The sequence below is a fragment of the Oncorhynchus kisutch genome, linkage group LG4, assembly GCF_002021735.2.
Source record: "Oncorhynchus kisutch isolate 150728-3 linkage group LG4, Okis_V2, whole genome shotgun sequence".
Taxonomy (NCBI): domain Eukaryota; kingdom Metazoa; phylum Chordata; class Actinopteri; order Salmoniformes; family Salmonidae; genus Oncorhynchus; species Oncorhynchus kisutch.
The window spans coordinates 77038663-77063039 of NC_034177.2; the positions used below are offsets into that span (position 1 = coordinate 77038663).

The following is a 24377-nucleotide window of genomic DNA, read 5'->3' on the forward strand; positions in this document are numbered from 1 at the left end:
TTCTAATGAAATACACTGCCAGTCCCTCTGCCAGTCCCTCTGCCAGTCCCTCTAGGACCCTTCTTTCGCTAAAGTTAAAACTTGTGGCTGAGTTCTCAAAATGAAAGGAACATCTATCATGGTATACAAAAGTGTCTTTGAGTTTGGGGTACTGAAATAAAAGTACTGAAGTACTGAAATAAAAAGGAATTGCAGAATGAATTGCAGAATGCATTGATGTGATTCAATAAAACGATTAAGCCTCGATTTAATTTGAAGACAAACCCAGAGATTTTTCTGCCATTAAAATCCTTGGGCTGGCAAGGCAGCCCAAGCATTTTCCCGGGCCAATTAAGTCCAAAGTATGTAGACAGTGTATTGTACCTGTATATAAATCAATTATATAATCTTTGAGAATAACAATCACCAAAATAAAAAGCTAGACAGTCATGGAGAAATGAAAATTCCAAAAACAATACATTTAGCAGTAATGATTTGCACAAAATAACACAGTATTAGCCATGGCAAAATGGATAGAGTTACAAGAAATTTGCTTTAAAACTGTAAATTGTTCTCCCAGCTCCATGGTAGAATACTGTATTTAGAATCACAGGAAATTATCGTTAAAACTGCAAACATTTCTCTTCGCTAGAATTGCAGGAAATGGGCTTAAATAAGCTAAAATGTCTCTACAACGCCAACATGGGGCCTCTAAATTTTATCTCTAAAATATGGCCGCTGCAACGGGTCGACCGTGCCCATTGCCATGCCCCCTGCCACGCCCACCACCTAAGCCTCATATTGAACCATAAAAAACCCCTGCTGTAACCATCTGGGAGGTCAGCAGTGCCTGCCCGTTTAAAACCTTGCCTGTTAAAATCAGCCATCGATTCAGGCCAGAGTATCCAGGTGAGTGGACTATCATAAATTGGTCAATTAAGCACTCCTTTCTAGCCTTCCAGGACTAGAGTTGAAGTTACCTGCAGGAAACTGATTTGTTTCTAACCAGGTGGAACAGTATCCTAATCCCTTATTGATCTAGCCAGGGAGCATATAACATTTACATTGGGTGTGCCTGCGTTCGGCTGCTCATCCTTTCATTTAACATGGCATGTGTCACTGCTAGTTCTTTACCACATTAAAACCTGCCTTGATTGAGGATGCCTTGAAAACAGTATTGCATTGGGAGCCACTAAACTGCGATGCCTGGGAGGGAAGTGAGTTGACGTGAAAAAACATCACAAAACACAAAATTAAGATGGAATTTAAAAATATATATATATAATTATTATTTTTTAACTCTCCTCTAACCGACGAGTGGATTTAATATAAATCATATTTCCTCTTCCTTGTGGAGACGACAATTTCTCACCCCACTACATTCTGCGTTTGTGCATAGAAACAGCAGATCTAATGCACAAACACTACAGTAGTGTGTGTGTGTGTGGTTGTTTTATTTGTGTTACATAGTGAGCAAAGTAGTGAGCTGGAATCTTGATCCGAGTACTTTGGTCGTCAAGTACATTTTTTAATGGATGGCCAAGATTTCATAGTAATACACTGAACAAAAATATAAACAGAACATGCAACAGTTTCAATGATTTTACTGAGTTACACTTCATATGAGGAAATCAGTCAATTGAAATAAATGCATTAGGCCGTAATCTATGGATTTCACATGGCTGGGCAGGGGCGCAGCCATTGGTCGGCATGCAAGGGCATAGGCCCACCCACATGGGAGCCAGGCCCAGACAATAATTACTTTTCCCCCACAAAAGGGCATTATTACTGACAGAAATAATCCTCAGTTTCATCAGCTGTCCGGGTGGCTGGTCTCAGACAATCCCGCAGAAGCCGGATGTGGAGGTCCCGGGCTGGCGCGTGGTCTGCGATTGTGAGGCCGGTTGGACGTACTGCCAAATTCTCTAAAATGATGTTAGGCAGCTTATGGTAGAGAATTGAACATTCAATTATCTGGCAGAAGCTCTGGTGGACATTCCTGCAGTCAACATGCCAAATGCAAACTGCCTCAAAACTTCAGACATCTGTAGCATTGTGTAGAACAAAACTGCACATGTTAAGAGTGGCGTTACTGTCCCCAGCACAAGGTGCACCTGTGTAATGATCATGCTGTTTAATCAGCTTCTTGATACGCCACACCTGTCAGGTGGATGGATTATCTTGGCAAAGAAAAAATGCTCACTAACAGGGACGTAAACATATGTTTTTGTGCGTATGGAAAATGTATTTTATTTCAGCTCATAAAACATGGGACCAACACTTTACATGTTCAGTTTATATTTTTGTTCAGTATAGTTCAAATAAATGCACTTATTTTATTGCTGATTTACTATTCACCTCACAAGATAAAAGCTAAAGCAACATAACTGCACTGACCACTCTCACATAACTCTCTCTACCCCCGCTAATGTCCTCTCTACTCTCCCCAATCCCCTCCACCTCCCATCTCCTCCATTCCATGTCTATTTTAAATTGTGATGAGCTGACCCCTGGCTGCTACCCTTCATCCCAAAACCATATTCTTTCCCCTTTCCTTTTCCTCATAGGAATGGCTGAACAAACCAGAGGCAACTATTTCTACTGCAGGAGATGTAGGAACCACCAGGCTGATATACCGCAGGCTAAAGAGTCTATCGGCTGAGACTTTTATACACCAGGGTGGAGGGATTTAATAAGGCTGTGACGGGACAACGGCCCACTGAGACAGACTCCAGTAGATTCATGTTGAACCTAACACCACAGTACTGTTGAGGTGTCCAAAGCCTTGCACACAGGCATTAACATTATGGACTTTGATTTGAAGAGGTGTTGAAACAACGCTAATGTGCTAGTAGCACACGTATACCCGAGTACACAGTACACTGAGTACACGTATACCCGAGTACACAGTACACTGAGTACACGTATACCCAGTACACAGTACACTGAGTACACGTATACCCAGTACACAGAGTACACGTATACCCGAGTACACAGTACACTGAGTAAACGTATACCTTAGAACACAGTACACACCACTATTCAATCTGAGAAGGGTTCAGTCTGCCCAGAGTTCCATCAGGAACAGGAATGAGGTATTCAAGCTACTTTTACTAGCCAAGAGAACAGGTGAGACTTCCTGCCACCCCTGCAGTAACTATATCTGGAGTATAGTTGGTGAGCAGGAGGACAGTCTTTATAGATGTGATACAAGTCAACATAAAGCTGTGCAGGTCTCCTCTAGTGCTTCATCTCCCCAGGCCAGCCTTCCGACCTCTCCATAGGCCTTCCAGCAGGTGACAAGTTCAAAGAATCATGTAATGAATACAATAATTGAATTGGGCCCAGGGATTTTCTTCCTTCACATAGAATTTGAAACGTGGCAGCATTTTGCAGTCGCTTTCTCCCTTCCTTCTATTCAGTGAAAAGAGCGAGATTATACTGTACTGGTTGGTGTTGGTGGCAGGCAGTATGGTGTTCAGGACAGCCTGAACATAGTCAGCAGACACACAGCCTCCTCTGTGCTGCTGAACAGATGTGTTGGCACACAGCATAACATACCTCATACACGTATGATGTAAAAAGATCAAATCATGGAATCAAAACCAGCAAAACTGTATGTGCTGGCAGCCGGACTGACTATAAGGCATCGACCCGCTTCTCTGAATGTGAGGGTTCAATTCTATATTTTTTATTTAATGGAGACCTACTAAATCTCTACGTCCGGTTGACAGATGACCTTGAAGATTTCATGGCATCATGGCAGACGGCACACAGGTAATTGTAGAGCGGTCTGTCAGTAAAGAGCACGACCTTCACAAAGCCTTCAGTGATGAAGGTAAACCTAATAACCCATGTGGATCACAAATGAAGCCTGGCTAAACATGATTAAGTGTCACTGAGCTTTGACTACATGACATGTTAAGAGGGGCAGCTAGATGCCCAGTGAGCCCTAATGGAGGATGTCAGAAAGACAATATGGAGGAGATGATGGACATGAATGGAGAGAGGAGGGGCATGTGGTTCTGATCCTTCTCATGTTGATCTTTGTCTAAAAACAGGGCCAATAATCAATGACCTTGTTTTTTTGCTAGATTTTTGTTTTTAATCAAGCTATTAGTCTAATCCTCTCTCTTTTGGAAGGATATCATTTTCTGCCCACTTCATAAATCTCAACCCTACAGACCTGCTATCTTAATTTGATCACTTTGTCGTCACAGACAATTTTCCTGCGCAGCAGAAAATGCAAAGTGTAGTATATTAAAGATTTTAAAAAAGGCCATTAAAGTCAGTCATTTCAACTTAATTTACCTTTACGAGAAATGTATCAACCCCTACAAAAATATCCACTATTATAATCCACATAATAATCCACATGTCCTGTTGTTGTAGGATTATTTTCCTGCAGTGAGCAGCACACTGTGATTTAGCACATAGTTCCTAAAAAGGCTACTTGAAACGGGACAGGTGCACACATCAAATGTCACACAGGTGATATGTAATCATGAACAAGCACACATGCCACTTCATACACAAAACTCACCACACACACACAGGGAGACTTTTCCAAGTAGCTTCTTCACAAAAATAGACCTCACAACCTCCATATGTGGCTGTCCACCCACATGACCTTCCGGGTTCAGTTTGCAACCATAAGCACCTTAGAATCCATGAATTTCTACTGTGAGCGAGAAGGCTTCTCCCCTGGACCTGAGGAGTGCTCGCAACAATATGTCTGGGTGGAATTACAGGTCTAGCTCACATCCAGATCCTCCTATGTGTGGGAGGTAGCACCGATGGGAGTGTTGGCGTTTCCATTCCAGCTCTCCATCTAATTAAACATCTTCAACAGAAAGTTAGAAGCAGACAGGAGTGGTGCTAAATAGCAAAAACATCTTTCCTCACACCCAGGATATATTTAGCATGTATACGTCTCTCTAAAGCCCGGATGTATAGGCTATAGCTATTTAATGCATAGCATGAACCCTTCTGAGAACTAATTATTTTCTGCTGAAGAGGGTTGGGTTCGGTCTTTCATCTTGCTTTGGCTAGATTGTGAGGAGTCTGCAGTTCTAGATAAAAGGGACTTGCTATTCTGGGCTTAATGATCTTGTAAGGTTAAGGGTTATGAAGGTAGGTAAAGGCTTGACCTCTGACATCTTGGTCTTGAATATACAGTGTAGAGCGGCAGAGTGAGTGACATGCAGGCCTACTCTCCACACTCTGTTAAACTTGACTTGGGGTTTAGCATGGTAGCGAGACACATAATAACTCCCACCACTCCACACTTCAGCTTGGCTCAGTAACAGGTGTGTAATCCTATAGCTGAACGTTACTGTACTTTTAAGGCAGTAGGTGCCAGATCAGAGCTATAAGAGTGTGTGTGCCTGTGGCCATAAATAGGGCCTTTGAAGGGGGGGGTGACTGGATACCGCTGAGACTGCTGGGAAGGGTGCCCTACCGCCATGGGCCTTCTTGAAGCAGGTGCACACACACACCAGATTTGGGCACATAATGTAGGCATTAATACATACAGTTCAGGGTTTCCGTTAGCCAGTAATAGGGAGTAATAGTCTTATGGGGGGAGAAGAAAAAATCTAAATTGCGAAGAAATGCTTTTAGCCTCTTCTGTTAGGAAAGTGTGACACCGGACACTTCACTGGCAGCATTCATTGATTCATTGATGTAATTACCAGTCGATGTAAATATATTTGACTGGTCATGCTTATCGGTCTACAGGTTCATTTGCAGGTTAATTTAGTGGAATTAAATTGGTGCGTGTATATGTAGGCCTATTTTATTTATCCTACACGTAAAGCACACAGATACAACATCTGTCAGACAGTGCAAGAGCTGTTGCTACAGCATCTCAAACAGCAAATACAAAGTTAACGGAAGGCAGGCTTCATCAGCGCATCACACACTCCTTTACAAGGAGGCAGTATGCATTGAGAAAACATATACTTTAATTGTTGGAAACCTGAATGTTTTACTACATATTATGAGGCATGTATTTTTTTTGTTGCTACAAAGTAGCCTGGCCAAAATCAGACCATTTCTGTGGAGGCAATTATTTTATACTATATCAACTTTCTTTCATTGTCTAGTAGCCAAAGGCAAAATCCTAGTCCTATTAGCAACCCATGCTAGTTCTTGCATACAAGATCTCCCCTCTTTCAAAATTTTGAAAGGATATTTTCATCTCTGTCACACGAAATAACTCGTTTTTGACAACTGTGTTTTCCTGCTAATTGCATTATGGGAAAAAAACATTATTACATTGGCTACTGCCTTGTGCACATTGCTGCACTTATAAGGTGAAATAATAGTTTATCAACATTTTAAGCTAAATGTTCTGATCTGTTGCATCAGCCTCATTGCTTTAATGAGGCCAAGGCCTACTGATTGTATGAATTTGGGATATATCGACCCACAACTGTCCCAGAGTCTGTCTGGAATAGGCTATTTCTTTCTCGACAAGCTGACCAATAGTCTGTCTGGAATAGGCTATTTCTTTCTCGACAAGCTGACCAATAGAATAGGTCAACTTTTCTACTATGGGGATAGTAGATTGACAAAGGCTAGTGATTTTGCTGTTCGTTACTCGTCTTGTTGGCTGAGGAAAACTAAATGAACATCTCGCAGCCGGCTGCGACCAGGAGACTCATAATTGGCCCAGTGTCGGTCAGGTTAGGGGAGGATTTGGCCGGCAGGGATGTTCTTGTCCCATCGCGCACTAGCAACTCCTGTTGCGGCCCGGGTGCAATGCACGCTGACACGGTCGCCAGGTGTACGGTGTTTCCTCCGACACATTGGTGCGGCTGGCTTCCGGGATAAGCCGGAATTGTATCAAGAATCTGTGCGGCTTGGTTGATTTGTGTTTTGGAGGACACATGGCTCTCGACCTTCGCCTCTCCCGAGTCCGTAAGGGAGTTGCAGCGATGGGACAAGACTGTAACTACCAATTGGATATAATGACATCGGGAGAAAAAAAGATCGGGTCCAAAAAAAAGATAACTGAAGGACCGTACATCTTTGCATCTCAAATCGCATCTTCTGTTAATATGAATCACCATCATCTAATTGGGATTCCTGTCATTCTGAGAACCGTGGGTGGAAGCCCTAACCAGATTACACACCCAATGCATATGGGTCCGGTAAATTTCTCAAATGTCCGGAAAATTAAAATGCTGCCGGTCAAATGCCCAGCGCCACATTTACCTAACGGAAACCCTGATACAGAATGTATACTGACTCAAACATACAACCACCTATACACTTATATGCATTTTAAACACATATATACCTTATATATCTGTTCACGCTCACATAAACAATACACACCTACACAGTGCTTACTAATGGGAGGTCAGCGGAGGAGGGCACAGTGGGTGCCTAGTCAGTGGGCTATTTTACAGAGGCACCAGAGCAACTACATCTCTGGAACAGCTGCAACTGTCTAATCCATCAGAATGGGTGAGCAGGAGGGAGGACGAAACCCTGTGCTGAGCTGAGGTCCTGATGACAGAGTCCCACCCTCACCACCCTCTGGTAGAGTGTGTGCGTGCACACACACGTAGACAGGGACACACACAGATAAAAGCTGTCCTGCTGTCTACTCCCTCCCTCTCACTGCAGGATACACATGAGCTGGCTGTTCATGGATTCGTACACAACAGCATCCTCCCACACTGAACATGACAGACACTCATTTATACTCCGCCAAGGCACTGCCAGAGGGTGGTGTGTGTGTGTGTGTGTGTGTGTGTGTGTGTGTGTGTGTGTGTGTGTGTGTGTGTGTGTGTGTGTGTGTGTGTGTGTGTGTGTGTGTGTGTGTGTGTGTGTGTGTGTGTGTGTGTGTGTGTGTGTACATGTGTATGCGACAAAGAGAGAAAGACAGAGACCAAGAGAGTGGGAGAAAGAGAGCAAGATCCAAAAAATCTAGAAAGGGTGTTAAAGTAGGCTGCTCCTGCCTTTATGAAAGACAACAAGACAACTCTGGTGGGTCACTGAGATGTGAAAGGTTAGAGGGCAAGGTTAGAGGGCAAGCAAACAACAACACAAAAAGAGTTTATGAATCCCCTCAGGAGGCATTGAGAGCAAGAAAACACATACAAAAAAATTCAGGGTTATAGACCATTAAACAAACAAACTGTTTAAACAGGCAGAAAGAGAGAACGAGACACCAAGACAGACAGACAGACACCTAGACAGACAGACAGACAGACACCAAGACAGACAGACATACACCAAGACAGACAGACAGACACCAAGACAGACAGACAGACACCAAGACAGACAGACAGACACCAAGACAGAAAGCGAGAGAGAGAGACAGAAAGACAGAAAGCGAGACAGACAGAAAGCGAGAGAGAGACAGACAGAAAGCGAGAGAGAGAGAGAGAGAGAGACAGACAGAAAGCGAGAGACAGACAGGCAGGTTGGACACGTGTAAAGACAGGGTCTGAGGTGGACTAGGTGGCTGAAGGGGCTCTACCAAGAGCCCATAAGGGAATTCCCCAGGCTAGCACAGCATGCCATATCCAAAAGCAATAAACAGCATTTTAATTGAACTCTGCAGTGCTGGCTTTAGGAAGAAAGGGAGAGGGAGAAGGAGAGAGAAACTGAAAGAACAACAACCATCAGCTTGCTGGAGCTCCCTGGATGACTTTTGTGTGACTGTATGCCTACAGTGCAGTTAGTGGAAAAAAACCACAAAGTCAGACTTATTAAGCGGCCACTTGTCCAGAGCAAAAATAATAAGTACGCCAGCCAGAAGTTTTCAGAAGAGTGATACACAAGCACAACCACAGCTTTAAGGAGAAACAGATCAGTCATGGCTACCACAACAAGAGATCTAACGCTTACCGTGGTACATTGCATCAACCAGGTTTACTGTAGCTCCCGCAACACTGGCTGTCTTACTTTGTTTTGGTATTGTAACAGAAAGTGTCTGGTATTGTCTGGTATTGTATGTTTTGGTCTTGTACAGTAAATTCCCTCACCAAGCTCTATCAAATCACTTCTCCAACCCCTACACAACATGTCATGTCACAAGGCTGGTCTGTCTTTCAAAAGTCAATTGACATGCACAGCCCACCACAGGCTCATCTCTCCCTCTCAGTACTCCAAGTCCCAGAGAGAGGTCTCCTGCAGCGAGTCAAACCAAGCTAGACTGGGCAGGGTTAAGCTAGACAGGGCGAGCAGACGGTTTCAGTGTCTACAAGGTGAACCTGTCAGTGATAGACTTGGAAGGCTATTCTCCTCACCACATAGCGTATGTGAAAACACACACTCCTTCAAAACACACACACACACATAGCCCCCTGTCACATTGTACAAGGTCAGCTCTTCATCGGTCATGGGGACACCAGACTGGGTAATCTCTCCTCCTCCATCTCCCCCTATCCTTCTATTCTCCATTCTTACAAGGGCAGCTCTGAGCACCTCATATTTTAAACTTGATGATGGTCTCTCTCAATCTCTCTCCCTGTCTCTCTCCCCGTCTCTCAAGGATCCGATCAGTGACTTAAGGCCCATGTAAATCCATGTATTCTGTAAAACTGAGGAGTGAACCAGACTCCATAGGCACAGTCCTCAGGGGTCAGCCTGGTACACAAGCAAAGGTGGTATGACGGACGGACGGTAGTTAATAAATTGCATTTAATCATGACAGCGTTAAACCTATTAGAGAGAGACAGAGGAGGAGAGAGAGGGGAGGAGAGAGGGGGGGGGGAGAGGAGAGAGAGGGGAGGAGAGAGAGGGGAGGAGAGAGAGGGTGATGGAGGGAGGAGAGAGAGGGGAGGAGAGAGAGGGGAGGAGAGAGAGGGTGATGGAGGGAGGAGAGAGACAGAGGAGGAGAGAGAGGGGAGGAGAGAGGGGGGGAGAGAGAGGGGAGAATAGAGGGTGATGGATGGAGGAGAGGGGAGGAGAGAGAGGGTGATGGAGGGAGGAGAGAGAGGGGAGGAGAGAGGGGGGAGGAGACAGACAGACAGACGAGGAGAGAGAGGGTGATGGAGGGAGGAGAGAGACAGAGGAGGAGAGAGAGGGTGATGGAGAGAGAGGGGAGGAGAGAGAGGGTGATGGAGGGAGGAGAGAGACAGAGGAGGAGAGAGAGGGGAGGAGAGAGGGTGATGGAGGGAGGAGAGAGAGGGTGATGGAGGGAGGAGAGAGAGGGGAGGAGAGAGAGGGTGATGGAGAGAGAGGGGAGGAGAGAGAGGGTGATGGAGGGAGGAGAGAGACAGAGGAGGAGAGAGAGGGGAGGAGAGAGGGGGGAGGAGAGAGAGGGGAGGAGAGAGACAGAGGAGGAGAGAGAGGGGAGGAGAGAGGGGGGAGGAGAGAGAGGGGAGGAGAGAGACAGAGGAGGAGAGAGAGGGGAAGAGAGATACAGAGGAGGAGAGAGAGGGGAAGAGAGAGACAGAGGAGGAGAGAGGGGGAGGCGTCTATCAAACATGTTCGTCGCCAGTCAACTCCAAGATATAAGAAAATGATTAAGAGGGATTTAATGTCATACGCCAAGCCGGGAAAACGCACACCTGTCAGCGGGAGAATTATGTTATTACACCTTCCTCTCTCTCACTCTCTTTCTCCTACTCATTCTGTCTATCCCACTATCATAGTCTCCATTTCTCAGATCAGGGTTTCATAACAATGTTCACCACAGGACTGGACAGGGTTGATAGAACTGTGATTAAAAACAGAGCTGCTGAAGTGCCTGTCTACTGCATCTTTCAACACAGTCGTTTCTGGCTCTACTGATGTTCAAACAGTCTGCTTCTTGAAGGACGCACAGATCTCAGAGCCAAAACCTTTAAACACTGGCCCCTCCAGTCCACTCTGGTGCACTGCACCCATCACTGTACTTACCCTGGCACTTCCCGCCGTTAGTGGGGTCGCCATGGTAACCAGGCATGCAGGTCTGGCACTGCGGTCCGGTGGTCAAGTTCCTGCACTGCTCACAAGCACTGCCGTTCACACACGTACTGTGGCCGTTACACTGACAAGCTGGGGAAGAGGGAGGGAGAGAGAATCAAGAGGGTTTGGGTGTATAGCTTTAAGCGTGAAGAGGGTTTCGGTGTATAGCTTTACGTGTGAGGAGGGTTTGGCTGTATAGCTTTAAGTGTGAGGAGGGTTTGGGTATATAGCTTTAAGTGTGAGGAGGAGGTGTATAGCTTTAAGTGTGAGGAGGAGGTGTATAGCTTTAAGTGTGAGGAGGAGATGTATAGCTTTAAGTGTGAGGAGGAGATGTATAGCTTTAAGTGTGAGGAGGAGGTGTATAGCTTTAAGTGTGAGGAGGAGGTGTATAGCTTTAAGTGTGAGGGGGGGATGTATAGCTTTAAGTGTGAGGAGGGGATGTATAGCTTTAAGTGTGAGGAGGGGATGTATAGCTTTAAGTGTGAGGGGGGGATATATAGCTTTAAGTGTGAGGAGGGGATGTATAGCTTTAAGTGTGAGGAGGGGATGTATAGCTTTAAGTGTGAGGGGGTGTATAGCTTTAAGTGTGAGGAGGGGATGTATAGCTTTACGTGTGAGGAGGGGGTGTATAGCTTTAAGTGTGAGGAGGGGATGTATAGCTTTAAGTGTGAGGGGGGGGATGTATAGCTTTAAGTGTGAGGGGGGGGATGTATAGCTTTAAGTGTGAGGGGATGTATAGCTTTAAGTGTGAGGGGATGTATTGCTTTAAGTGTGAGGAGGGGATGTATTGCTTTAAGTGTGAGGAGGGGGTGTATAGCTTTAAGTGTGAGGAGGGGGTGTATAGCTTTAAGTGTGAGGAGGGGATGTATAGCTTTAAGTGTGAGGGGGGGATGTATAGCTTTAAGTGTGAGGAGGGGATGTATAGCTTTAAGTGTGAGGGGGGGATGTATAGCTTTAAGTGTGAGGAGGGGATGTATTGCTTTAAGTGTGAGGAGGAGATGTATTGCTTTAAGTGTGAGGAGGAGATGTATAGCTTTAAGTGTGAGGGGGGGATGTATAGCTTTAAGTGTGAGGAGGGGATGTATAGCTTTAAGTGTGAGGGGGGGATGTATAGCTTTAAGTGTGAGGAGGGGATGTATAGCTTTAAGTGTGAGGAGGGGATGTATAGCTTTACGTGTGAGGGGGGGATATATAGCTTTAAGTGTGAGGAGGGGATGTATAGCTTTAAGTGTGAGGAGGGGATGTATAGCTTTAAGTGTGAGGAGGGGATGTATAGCTTTAAGTTTGAGGAGGTGTATAGCTTTAATGGGGAGGAGGGGATGTATAGCTTTACGTGTGAGGAGGGGATGTATAGCTTTACGTGTGAGGAGGGGGTGTATAGCTTTAAGTGTGAGGAGGGGATGTATAGCTTTAAGTGTGAGGAGGGGATGTATAGCTTTACATGTGAGGGGGGGATATATAGCTTTAAGTGTGAGGAGGGGATGTATAGCTTTAAGTGTGAGGAGGGGATGTATAGCTTTAAGTTTGAGGAGGTGTATAGCTTTAATGGGGAGGAGGGGATGTATAGCTTTAAGTGTGAGGAGGAGGTGTATAGCTTTACGTGTGAGGAGGGGGTGTATAGCTTTAAGTGTGAGGAGGGGATGTATAGCTTTAAGTGTGAGGGGGGGGATGTATAGCTTTAAGTGTGAGGGGGGGGATGTATAGCTTTAAGTGTGAGGGGATGTATAGCTTTAAGTGTGAGGGGATGTATTGCTTTAAGTGTGAGGAGGGGATGTATTGCTTTAAGTGTGAGGAGGGGGTGTATAGCTTTAAGTGTGAGGAGGGGGTGTATAGCTTTAAGTGTGAGGAGGGGATGTATAGCTTTAAGTGTGAGGGGGGGGATGTATAGCTTTAAGTGTGAGGAGGGGATGTATAGCTTTAAGTGTGAGGGGGGGGGATGTATAGCTTTAAGTGTGAGGAGGGGATGTATAGCTTTAAGTGTGAGGAGGAGATGTATAGCTTTAAGTGTGAGGAGGAGATGTATAGCTTTAAGTGTGAGGAGGGGATGTATAGCTTTAAGTGTGAGGGGGGGATGCATAGCTTTAAGTGTGAGGAGGAGATGTATAGCTTTAAGTGTGAGGAGGGGATGTATAGCTTTAAGTGTGAGGAGGGGATGTATAGCTTTAAGTGTGAGGAGGGGGTGTATAGCTTTAAGTGTGAGGAGGGGGTGTATAGCTTTAAGTGTGAGGAGGGGATGTATAGCTTTAAGTGTGAGGGGGGGGATGTATAGCTTTAAGTGTGAGGAGGGGATGTATTGCTTTAAGTGTGAGGGGATGTATAGCTTTAAGTGTGAGGAGGGGATGTATAGCTTTAAGTGTGAGGGGGGGGATGTATAGCTTTAAGTGTGAGGGGATGTATAGCTTTAAGTGTGAGGAGGGGATGTATAGCTTTAAGTGTGAGGAGGGGATGTATAGCTTTAAGTGTGAGGAGGGGATGTATAGCTTTAAGTGTGAGGAGGAGGTGTATAGCTTTAAGTGTGAGGGGGGGGATGTATAGCTTTAAGTGTGAGGGGATGTATAGCTTTAAGTGTGAGGGGATGTATTGCTTTAAGTGTGAGGAGGGGATGTATTGCTTTAAGTGTGAGGAGGAGGTGTATAGCTTTAAGTGTGAGGAGGGGGTGTATAGCTTTAAGTGTGAGGGGGGGATGTATAGCTTTAAGTGTGAGGAGGGGATGTATAGCTTTAAGTGTGAGGAGGGGATGTATAGCTTTAAGTGTGAGGGGGTGTATAGCTTTAAGTGTGAGGAGTGGGTGTATAGCTTTAAGTGTGAGGAGGGGGTGTATAGCTTTAAGTGTGAGGAGGGGATGTATAGCTTTAAGTGTGAGGAGGGGGGTGTATAGCTTTAAGTGTGAGGAGGGGATGTATTGCTTTAAGTGTGAGGGGGGGATGTATAGCTTTAAGTGTGAGGAGGGGATGTATAGCTTTAAGTGTGGGGGGGGATGTATAGCTTTAAGTGTGAGGGGGGGATGTATAGCTTTAAGTGTGAGGAGGGGATGTATAGCTTTAAGTGTGAGGGGATATATAGCTTTAAGTGTGAGGAGGGGATGTATATCTTTAAGTGTGAGGAGGGGATGTGTAGCTTTAAGTGTGAGGAGGAGATGTATAGCTTTAAGTGTGAGGAGGGGATGCATAGCTTTAAGTGTGAGGGGGGGATGTATTGCTTTAAGTGTGAGGGGGGGATGTATTGCTTTAAGTGTGAGGAGGGGATGTATTGCTTTAAGTGTGAGGGGGGGATGTATTGCTTTAAGTGTGAGGGGGGGGATGTATTGCTTTAAGTGTGAGGAGGAGATGTATAGCTTTAAGTGTGAGGAGGAGATGTATAGCTTTAAGTGTGAGGAGGAGATGTATTGCTTTAAGTGTGAGGAGGAGATGTATAGCTTTAAGTGTGAGGAGGAGATGTATAGCTTAAGTGTGAGGAGGGGATGTATTGCTTTAAGTGTGAGGAGGGGATGTATTCCTTTAAGTGTGAGGAGGAGATGTATTGCTTTAAGTGTGAGGAGGGGATGTATAGCTTTAAGTGTGAGGGGATGTATTGCTTTAAGTGTGAGGAGGAGATGTATAGCTTTAAGTGTGAGGAGGAGATGTATAGCTTTAAGTGTGAGGAGGGGATGTATAGCTTTAAGTGTGAGGAGGGGATGTATAGCTTTACGTGTGAGGAGGAGATGTATAGCTTTAAGTGTGAGGAGGGGATGTATAGCTTTAAGTGTGAGGAGGGGGTGTATAGCTTTAAGTGTGAGGAGGGGATGTATTGCTTTAAGTGTGAGGGGGGGATGTATAGCTTTAAGTGTGAGGAGGGGATGTATAGCTTTAAGTGTGGGGGGGGATGTATAGCTTTAAGTGTAAGGGGGGGATGTATAGCTTTAAGTGTGAGGAGGGGATGTATAGCTTTAAGTGTGAGGGGATATATAGCTTTAAGTGTGAGGAGGGGATGTATATCTTTAAGTGTGAGGAGGGGATGTGTAGCTTTAAGTGTGAGGAGGAGATGTATAGCTTTAAGTGTGAGGAGGGGATGCATAGCTTTAAGTGTGAGGGGGGGTTGTATTGCTTTAAGTGTGAGGGGGGGATGTATTGCTTTAAGTGTGAGGAGGAGATGTATTGCTTTAAGTGTGAGGAGGAGATGTATAGCTTTAAGTGTGAGGAGGGGATGTATAGCTTTAAGTGTGAGGGGATGTATTGCTTTAAGTGTGAGGAGGAGATGTATAGCTTTAAGTGTGAGGAGGAGATGTATAGCTTTAAGTGTGAGGAGGGGATGTATAGCTTTACGTGTGAGGGGATGTATTGCTTTAAGTGTGAGGAGGGGGTGTATAGCTTTAAGTGTGAGGAGGGGATGTATAGCTTTAAGTGTGAAGGCAAGGGATGGAATACAAAATGTGTTTTTGGGCATTTATGGTTGTATTGATGTACTACATGACGTGTCTCTCTCGCTCTGTCTGTCTGCGTGTCTGTTGACTCACCAGGGCAGTGGATGTAGGCCCAGTCAAACCCTTTATCTCTGGGGCACAGACCAGGCTCCAGCACCATGTCTCTGTCCCTCTCCCTGTCTCTGGGCTGTCTGGAGGGGCTTTTCATGGGCCCGCGGTATGACCCCTCCATACACTGGCCCTTCCCTGTGTTAGTGGGGTCTCCACACCAGCCACACTCTGCCTGATCCAAACACTGGCCACACGTCCTCAGGCCCGAGCAGTTCTGAGCTACAAGAGAAAGAGAGACCGAGAGCGAGAGCGAGAGCGAGAGAGAGAGAGAGAGAGAGAGAGAGAGAGAGAGAGAGATTATTCAGACACAGAAAAGTCCCTAATAGAATACTTGTCTGATCTTGATAATATTCACCCGTAGTATAAATAACCACTGTTACATCCATCCACCACATAAATAAAGTAGACATGTTACTCATTACATTATTCCTTCTGTTGGCATTGGGGGGCTATAATCTCTAATATGTTCTGACTCTTATTGTAATAGCCAGAGGGTTCATTATTTAATGGTTTAGAGGGTGGTTATAAATGTATTGGTTTTCATTATTATTCCCACCTTTAGGACAGTGGTTATTGTCTGAGCCAAGTTATCAAGGCTTGAGTTGGAGATAACAACATTGAAGTTGATAAAGTATAGTTTATTATGGTGCTGTAAGCCCTTGTTACATACAGTGCAAGTGTCAAGTCTGGAGGAAACCTGGCACCATCCCTACGGTGAAGCATGGTGGTGGCAGCACTATAATAAACTACTATACTGTGGGGATGTTTTTCAGTGGCAGGGACTGAGAGACTAGTCAGGGATGAGGGAAAGATGAACAGAGCAAAGTACAGAGATCCTTGATGAAAACCTGCTCCAGAGAGCTCAGGACCTGAGACTGGGGTGAAGGTTCACATACCAACAGGACAACAACCTGCATTTTATTGCATGACATAAGTATTTGATACATCAGAAAAGCAGAACTTAATTTTTGGTACAGAAACCTTTGTTTGCAATTACAGAGATCATACGTTTCCTGTAGTTCTTGACCAGGTTTGCACACACTGCAGCAGGGATTTTGGCCCACTCCTCCATACAGACCTTCTCCAGATTTGTCTTAATTTTTTTTTATTTTTATACATTGTAGAATAATAGTGAAGACATTAAAACTATGAAATAACACATATGGAATCATGTAGTAACCAAAAAAGTGGTAAATAAATCAAAATATATTTTATATTTGATTCTTCAAAGTAGCCACCCTTTGCCTTGATGACAGCTTTGTACACTCTTGGCATTCTCTCAACCAGCTTCAAGAGGTAGTCACCTGGAATGCATTTCAATTAACAGGTGTGCCTTGTTAAAGTTAATTTGTGGAATTTCTTTCCTTCTTAATTTATTTATTTTATTTTACCTTTATTTAACCAGGTAGGCAAGTTGAGAACAAGTTCTCATTTACAATTGCGACCTGGCCAAGATAAAGCAAAGCAGTTCGACAGATAAAACGACACAGAGTTACACATGGAGTAAAAACAAACATACAGTCAATAATGCAGTATAAACAAGTCTATATACAATGTGAGCAAATGAGGTGAGAAGGGAGGTAAAGGCAAAAAAGGCCATGATGGCAAAGTAAGTACAATATAGCAAGTAAAATACTGGAATGGTAGTTTTGCAATGGAAGAATGTGCAAAGTAGAAATAAAAAAATAATGGGGTGCAAAGCAGCAAAATAAATAAATAAATAAAAATTAAATACAGTTGGGAAAGAGGTAGTTGTTTGGGCTAAATTATAGGTGGGCTATGTACAGGTGCAGTAATCTGTGAGCTGCTCTGACAGTTGGTGCTTAAAGCTAGTGAGGGAGATAAGTGTTTCCAGTTTCAGAGATTTTTGTAGTTCGTTCCAGTCATTGGCAGCAGAGAACTGGAAGGAGAGGCGGCCAAAGAAAGAATTGGTTTTGGGGGTGACTAGAGAGATATACCTGCTGGAGCGTGTGCTACAGGTGGGAGATGCTATGGTGACCAGCGAGCTGAGATAAGGGGGGACTTTACCTAGCAGGGTCTTGTAGATGACATGGAGCCAGTGGGTTTGGCGACGAGTATGAAGCGAGGGCCAGCCAACGAGAGCGTACAGGTCGCAGTGGTGGGTAGTATATGGGGCTTTGGTGATAAAACGGATTGCACTGTGATAGACTGCATCCAATTTGTTGAGTAGGGTATTGGAGGCTATTTTGTAAATGACATCGCCAAAGTCGAGGATTGGTAGGATGGTCAGTTTTACAAGGGTATGTTTGGCAGCATGAGTGAAGGATGCTTTGTTGCGAAATAGGAAGCCAATTCTAGATTTAACTTTGGATTGGAGATGTTTGATATGGGTCTGGAAGGAGAGTTTACAGTCTAACCAGACACCTAAGTATTTGTAGTTGTCCACGTATTCTAAGTCAGAGCCGTCCAGAGTAGTGATGTTGGACAGGCGGGTAGGTGCAGGTAGCGATCGGTTGAAGAGCATGCATTTAGTTTTACTTGTATTTAAGAGCAATTGGAGGCCACGGAAGGAGAGTTGTATGGCATTGAAGCTTGCCTGGAGGGTTGTTAACACAGTGTCCAAAGAAGGGCCGGAAGTATACAGAATGGTGTCGTCTGCGTAGAGGTGGATCAGGGACTCACCAGCAGCAAGAGCGACCTCATTGATGTATACAGAGAAGAGAGTCGGTCCAAGAATTGAACCCTGTGGCACCCCCATAGAGACTGCCAGAGGTCCGGACAGCAGACCCTCCGATTTGACACACTGAACTCTATCAGAGAAGTAGTTGGTGAACCAGGCGAGGCAATCATTTGAGAAACCAAGGCTGTCGAGTCTGCCGATGAGGATATGGTGATTGACAGAGTCGAAAGCCTTGGCCAGATCAATGAATACGGCTGCACAGTAATGTTTCTTATCGATGGCGGTTAAGATATCGTTTAGGACCTTGAGCGTGGCTGAGGTGCACCCATGACCAGCTCTGAAACCGGATTGCATAGCAGAGAAGGTATGGTGAGATTCGAAATGGTCGGTAATCTGTTTGTTGACTTGGCTTTCGAAGACCTTAGAAAGGCACGGTAGGATAGATATAGGTCTGTAGCAGTTTGGGTCAAGAGTGTCCCCCCCTTTGAATAGGGGGATGACCGCAGCTGCTTTCCAATCTTTGGGAATCTCAGACGACACGAAAGAGAGGTTGAACAGGCTAGTAATAGGGGTGGCAACAATTTCGGCAGATAATTTTAGAAAGAAAGGGTCCAGATTGTCTAGCCCGGCTGATTTGTAGGGGTCCAGATTTTGCAGCTCTTTCAGAACATCAGCTGAATGGATTTGGGAGAAGGAGAAATGGGGAAGGCTTGGGCGAGTTGCTGTTGGGGGTGCAGTGCTGTTGTCCGGGTTAGGAGTAGCCAGGTGGAAAGCATGGCCAGCCGTAGAAAAATGCTTATTGAAATTCTCAATTATGGTGGATTTATCAGTGGTGACAGTGTTTCCTATCTTCAGTGCAGTGGGCAGCTGGGAGGAGGTGTTCTTATTCTCCATGGACTTTACAGTGTCCCAGAACTTTTTTGAGTTAGTGTTGCAGGAAGCAAATTTCTGCTTGAAAAAGCTAGCCTTGGCTTTTCTAACTGCCTGTGTATAATGATTTCTAGCTTCCCTGAACAGCTGCATATCACGGGGGCTGTTCGATGCTAATGCAGAACGCCATAGGATGTTTTTGTGTTGGTTAAGGGCAGTCAGGTCTGGGGAGAACCAAGGGCTATATCTGTTCCTGGTTCTAAATTTCTTAAATGGGGCATGTTTATTTAAGATGGTTAGGAAGGCATTTAAAAAAAATATCCAGGCATCCTCTACTGACGGGATGAGATCAATATCCTTCCAGGATACCCCGGCCAGGTCGATTAGAAAGGCCTGCTCGCAGAAGTGTTTCAGGGAGCGTTTTACAGTGATGAGTGGAGGTCGTTTGACCGCTGACCCATTACGGATGCAGGCAATGCGTTTGAGCCAATCAGTTTTGTTGTGACAATGTAGGGGTGGTATACAGAAGATATCCTAAATCCATATTATGGCAAGTACAGCTCAAATAAGCAAAGAGAAACGACAGTCCATCATTACTTTAAGACATGAAGGTCAGCCAATACGGAACATTTCAAGAACTTTGAAAGTTTCTTCAAGTGCAGTCACAAAAAACATCAAGCGCAATGATGAAACTGGCTCTCATGAGGACCGCCACAGGAATGGAAGAGACAAAGTCTTGTTCATATTGTTGAGGCCACAACAGTTGACTTGTTTAACTACTCCATGAAGGCCAAACCTGAGTCAAGCATTTACAAGTATATTGTATTACTGTTATACAGTATAAGCAGGCTATGCATATAGAATCACAAACAAAAATAAACAAATCAAAATATATTTTATAACACTTTTTGAGTTACTACATGATTCCATGTGTGTTATTTCATAGTTTTGATGTCTTCATTATTATTCTACAATGTAGAAAATAGTAAAAATAAAGAAAACCCTTTGAATGAGAAGGTGTCCAAACTTTGACTGGTACTGTATGTTATAATATGGCTTTTGTTTCCTGGATTGGTGTCCCCAGTGATTTTACCCATGCACAGCTAATGTGTGTATCTACAGACATTTAGTTAGTGACTCTGACAAACATAGAATCTTAACTGCCTGTCCTTGACGAAGCAGAGTTGGGACTAATACACTTCTAACTTCCTTGTCAACGTTTCATTCTTCTTGAGGACATATCGAGTGAAAAAAGTTCTTTGTGTTGCTTAAACTTTCCAGTGGCTTGACCTTTTCTTTCCCAAATAAATGGAATTCCATAAATGTCGTCTCTATTGAGGATACATTGGTATTCATAAAATGCTTCTGACATTCAAACGAAAAAGCTTAACTGGGAAATTAGAAAATACATATTTTACAGCATTCAATGCTTACAAAGAAAATCTCCATCCGTAGCTTCCTTTAATGGACTCAGAAGCCGAGGTAAGCTTGGTGGGCTAGTTCAATTGGTTTTCATTCAGAGCGTGTGAGAAGTTGGACTGGTCGATTGAACTTTTATGAATTGTTTTATTATTTTCCTTCTTTGAACTTGTTGTCGAGCGTAACAGGAAATAATGTGATTGTGATTCAATATTGATAGCCTGCTTATACTGTGTAACAATAATACAATATAAATGTAAATTATTGACTCAGGTTAGGCCATCATGGAGTAGTTAAACAAGTCAACTGGTTGTGAGCTCCACAATATGAACAAATAGCTTTGAAACACAACTGAAGCAGGACACACAAGTTAACTCAAAAATAACCCCTATGAGACCAAAAGGTATGAGGGAGTTATCCAAGATGTTCCTTTCTATTGTCATGTGAGTTTTCCTGGATGAACGGTAGAATTAGAATTTTTGCCAGGAGATATGGTTTTGATCCACTCCCATTTCCACAAGCCACAGATGTGTTCAGCTGAACTTTTCTCCCCAAAATCTGTGTTTCCGAGTCTGTCCCTCTTGCATTATTCAACCATGCTGCTGATTAATTTCTAGGTACTCGTCTGTTTCTCCAACTACAATCTTGTGCTTCATAATTAGAAAAACAGAAGCTCTCCTCTCACCCGGCCTCAGAGAGGCAGTAGTGTTTACACAGGGTGGAAATATTGTCTTCCTAAGCGCCAACACTTTTTCGGCTTTCTCAAAAGGGCTCTTGTAGTTGGTTTCAAGTTCAAGCAAAAGTGCACCTCCAAGTTAGCAAGAATCAAAAAGCAGAATCGCTCATTTCAAAAAGCATGAAGCTAGGTTTATGCATCCCAGAGATGATAGTTCAATAAGCAATCATATACACAACACTCTTTCACCATTCTGACTCCCAATCTTCTTTATATTTCAGGAGGTTCATACCCTGTCTTTTTCCACGTGTATTGAGAACACTTTAAATGAAACATAACCCAGCCCAACCTCTGTCGATCACATAACAGAAGCCTAAAACACCTAAAAATATATTGTTTTCTCAAACGATGCTGGGATCGTCTTAAGAACAGCTCGTCTTTAAAGAACTGCTAATGACTTGTATCCTTCTCAATGACAGATCTGTAGCATCTGTATGGAGACAAATGATCTGATCTCTGCAGAAACAGCTCCTTTTTATTTCTGGTCCTGGGTGGTCAGCCGTTGAAGTGTCCTGCTGTAAGATATGCTTTGGGTATTTTCAAGTCCTTCAGTCGCACACCTGATTCCCTTTATATTCAAGCTGGTCTGTGGTCTCAAAGCACACAGGGACGATGGTTGATTGCTTAACGAACATATGCAGGTGTCGGTCAGGTTAATGCTGCTGGACATTTGGGAGGTGTTCCAGGCAGATGGATGGGGATGGTGAATCACTCTGAGATGTAAAGAACTGGGCACTGCCCTCATTCGATGCCAAAGTGCCTTTGTGTGTGCGTGCGAGAGCGTGTGTAGGAGGTAAGCTGAACCTAACTAAGGAGAACAGGGGCCTGGCTGAGTTCTAATTACCTGCTGAAATGTGACCTTAACGGGGAGAAAGCCCATTTCCAGGAACAGCAGCAGAATCACATTGTGTTCAGAGGGACATTCTTTCAGGAGTACAGCCAGATTGGAGTTGCTGACCTCCCCCGGCCTTTCGAGATAAATACATCCTGTGGCTAGTACGCCAAATAGTGAATCTTGTTTCCTGTTTCTCGCAATATCCCCTCCAAACCAAAACACAAGAAATCATCTATCTAAAAAAAGACACAGAAAGTTACTGTGGATAGAGAAAAGGCAAACTTGATGGGAAAACCTTGGAAACGATTTTCAGCTGAAGAGAACAGGCAAAGAACCACACTATCCTGCAGCTCATTGGCAATGGAGTCGAATAACAATTGAGTTTTGTATATTTGCTCTCCCCCTACAAAACCCTGCAACATACTAAATTTGATCAAATAATCCTAGGGCGAACCATGACATTTCTTTCAATTAACATGTTGAAAACAAAAAGCCATTCGCACAATGCCGCACTGTGTTTGGCTGTAACAGTATATTTATATATCTCCACGTTCTGAAGTACAAAAGCATGATATGGGCTTAGTGTACACAACGACGCTACAACCCATTTACATGCTGATTGGCCCCATATCGTCAGGCTTCCGAGAGTTGCATTACTCTGGAGGACAATAAAAACAATAGAACAATTTGCCTAATTTCATTCCCCAAATGTCAGAACCGACATGTAGAGTGTTAAGTGTGAGAAATGTCAGAACCGACATGTAGAGTGTTAAGTGTGAGAAATGTCAGAACCGACATGTAGAGTGTTAAGTGTGAGAAATGTCAGAACCGACATGTAGAGTGTTAAGTGTGAGAAATGTCAGAACCGACATGTAGAGTGTTAAGTGTGAGAAATGTCAGAACCGACATGTAGAGTGTTAAGTGTGAGAAATGTCAGAACCGACATGTAGAGTGTTAAGTGTGAGAAATGTCAGAACCGACATGTAGAGTGTTAAGTGTGAGAAATGTCAGAACCGACATGTAGAGTGTTAAGTGTGAGAAATGTCAGAACCGACATGTAGAGTGTTAAGTGTGAGAAATGTCAGAACCGACATGTAGAGTGTTAAGTGTGAGAAATGTCAGAACCGACATGTAGAGTGTTAAGTGTGAGAAATGTCAGAACCGACATGTAGAGTGTTAAGTGTGAGAAATGTCAGGCCATAAAACAAATACTCTACAAGCACACTGATACAGTAGCTGAACGGTAATGACTTCAGAATCCCCTGGTGACGGCACTGAGTACAACAATGACATGCACTGTGAATACTGTCGCTGACGTGGTATAATTGTGACCATGACGAAACGTGGTGAAAGCTCTACCCCCCATCTGTTTAATTGCTCACATGATGAAAAGTGGTAAAAACAGAGTCCTCAGACCGCAAGTTACTTGTTGCATTTGACTACAAGAACAGACACACAAAAAGTTACTATTGGTACCAACATCTGCTTGACATGACTTTTCAAAATAGCAATTGTGTAAAACACATACTGTTAATCTTGTAACAAAGTCTGGGGATTTTCGGACATAAAATAATCTATATATATATATCATGAGAAAGTTAAAATCCCAGAACCAATCGAACATCTGAGACCTTTAACGGAGGGCTTTTAGCTCAAAGATGTATTTTCATTTGAGTTGGATAAACAGCGATACGTTATTGATTTTCCCATAGTACCCACGGCAGTACCTACAGTGCATACACCTAAGAGTCTAGGGAAGTGGAAGCACCTGACTGACTGTGGAGCAGAACGAGTCCACAAACATCTGATCTCTCTGAGCTACATTAACCCTGAAGGATTCACGACTAACAAACAGGAACTCAGCTGAATATGGAAAGGACAGAGAGAGACACAGAGAGACCAAGAGAAAGACAAAGAGAGAGAGCGCGAGAGAGAGCGTGAGAGTGCGAGCCCGAGAGAGAGGTATAAGGTGCTGAAATAAACAATTCAATCCATCAACCTATCAATTCTACTCTAAAAGGTTTTCTACCAACAGCATTATTGTTGACCAGAGTAATGCTGTCACTTGCATTATGTCACGCCTTGGTCATAGTGTTTTGTGTTTTCGATATATATTTTGGTCAGGCCAGGGTGTGACATGGGTTTATGTGTTTGGTTTCGTATTGGGGTTTTATAGGATTTGGGATTGCTATGTTTAGGGGTGTGTCTAGTTAGGCTTGGCTGCCTGAGGCGGTTCTCAATCTGGAGTCAGGTGATTCTCGTTGCCTCTGATTGGGAACCGTATTTAGGTAGCCTGAGTTTCACTTTGTATTTCGTGGGTGATTGTTCCTGTCTTTGTGTAGTTTCACCAGATAGGCTGTAATTAGGTTTCACGTTCCGTTTGTTGTTTTGGTATTTATTATAGTTATTTCATGTATCGTCACTTTTCTTCATTAAAGACATGAGTAACCACCACGCTGCATTTCGGTCCGAC

General features: G+C 44.0%; 1 protein-coding gene across 2 annotated transcripts in view; it reads right to left on the minus strand.

Annotated features, from left to right (window-relative positions):
* LOC109890014 (attractin-like protein 1) overlaps positions 1-24377 on the minus strand; it is a 313206-nt gene that overhangs the window by 193679 nt on the left and 95150 nt on the right. For both annotated transcript variants that reach the window (XM_031823665.1, XM_020481961.2), the window contains 2 exons: positions 15386-15622; positions 10846-10983 (listed from right to left, as the gene is read on the minus strand). In XM_031823665.1, coding sequence (XP_031679525.1) covers positions 10846-10983; positions 15386-15622 — 375 coding nt within the window. The remainder of the gene's footprint in view (positions 1-10845; positions 10984-15385; positions 15623-24377) is intronic.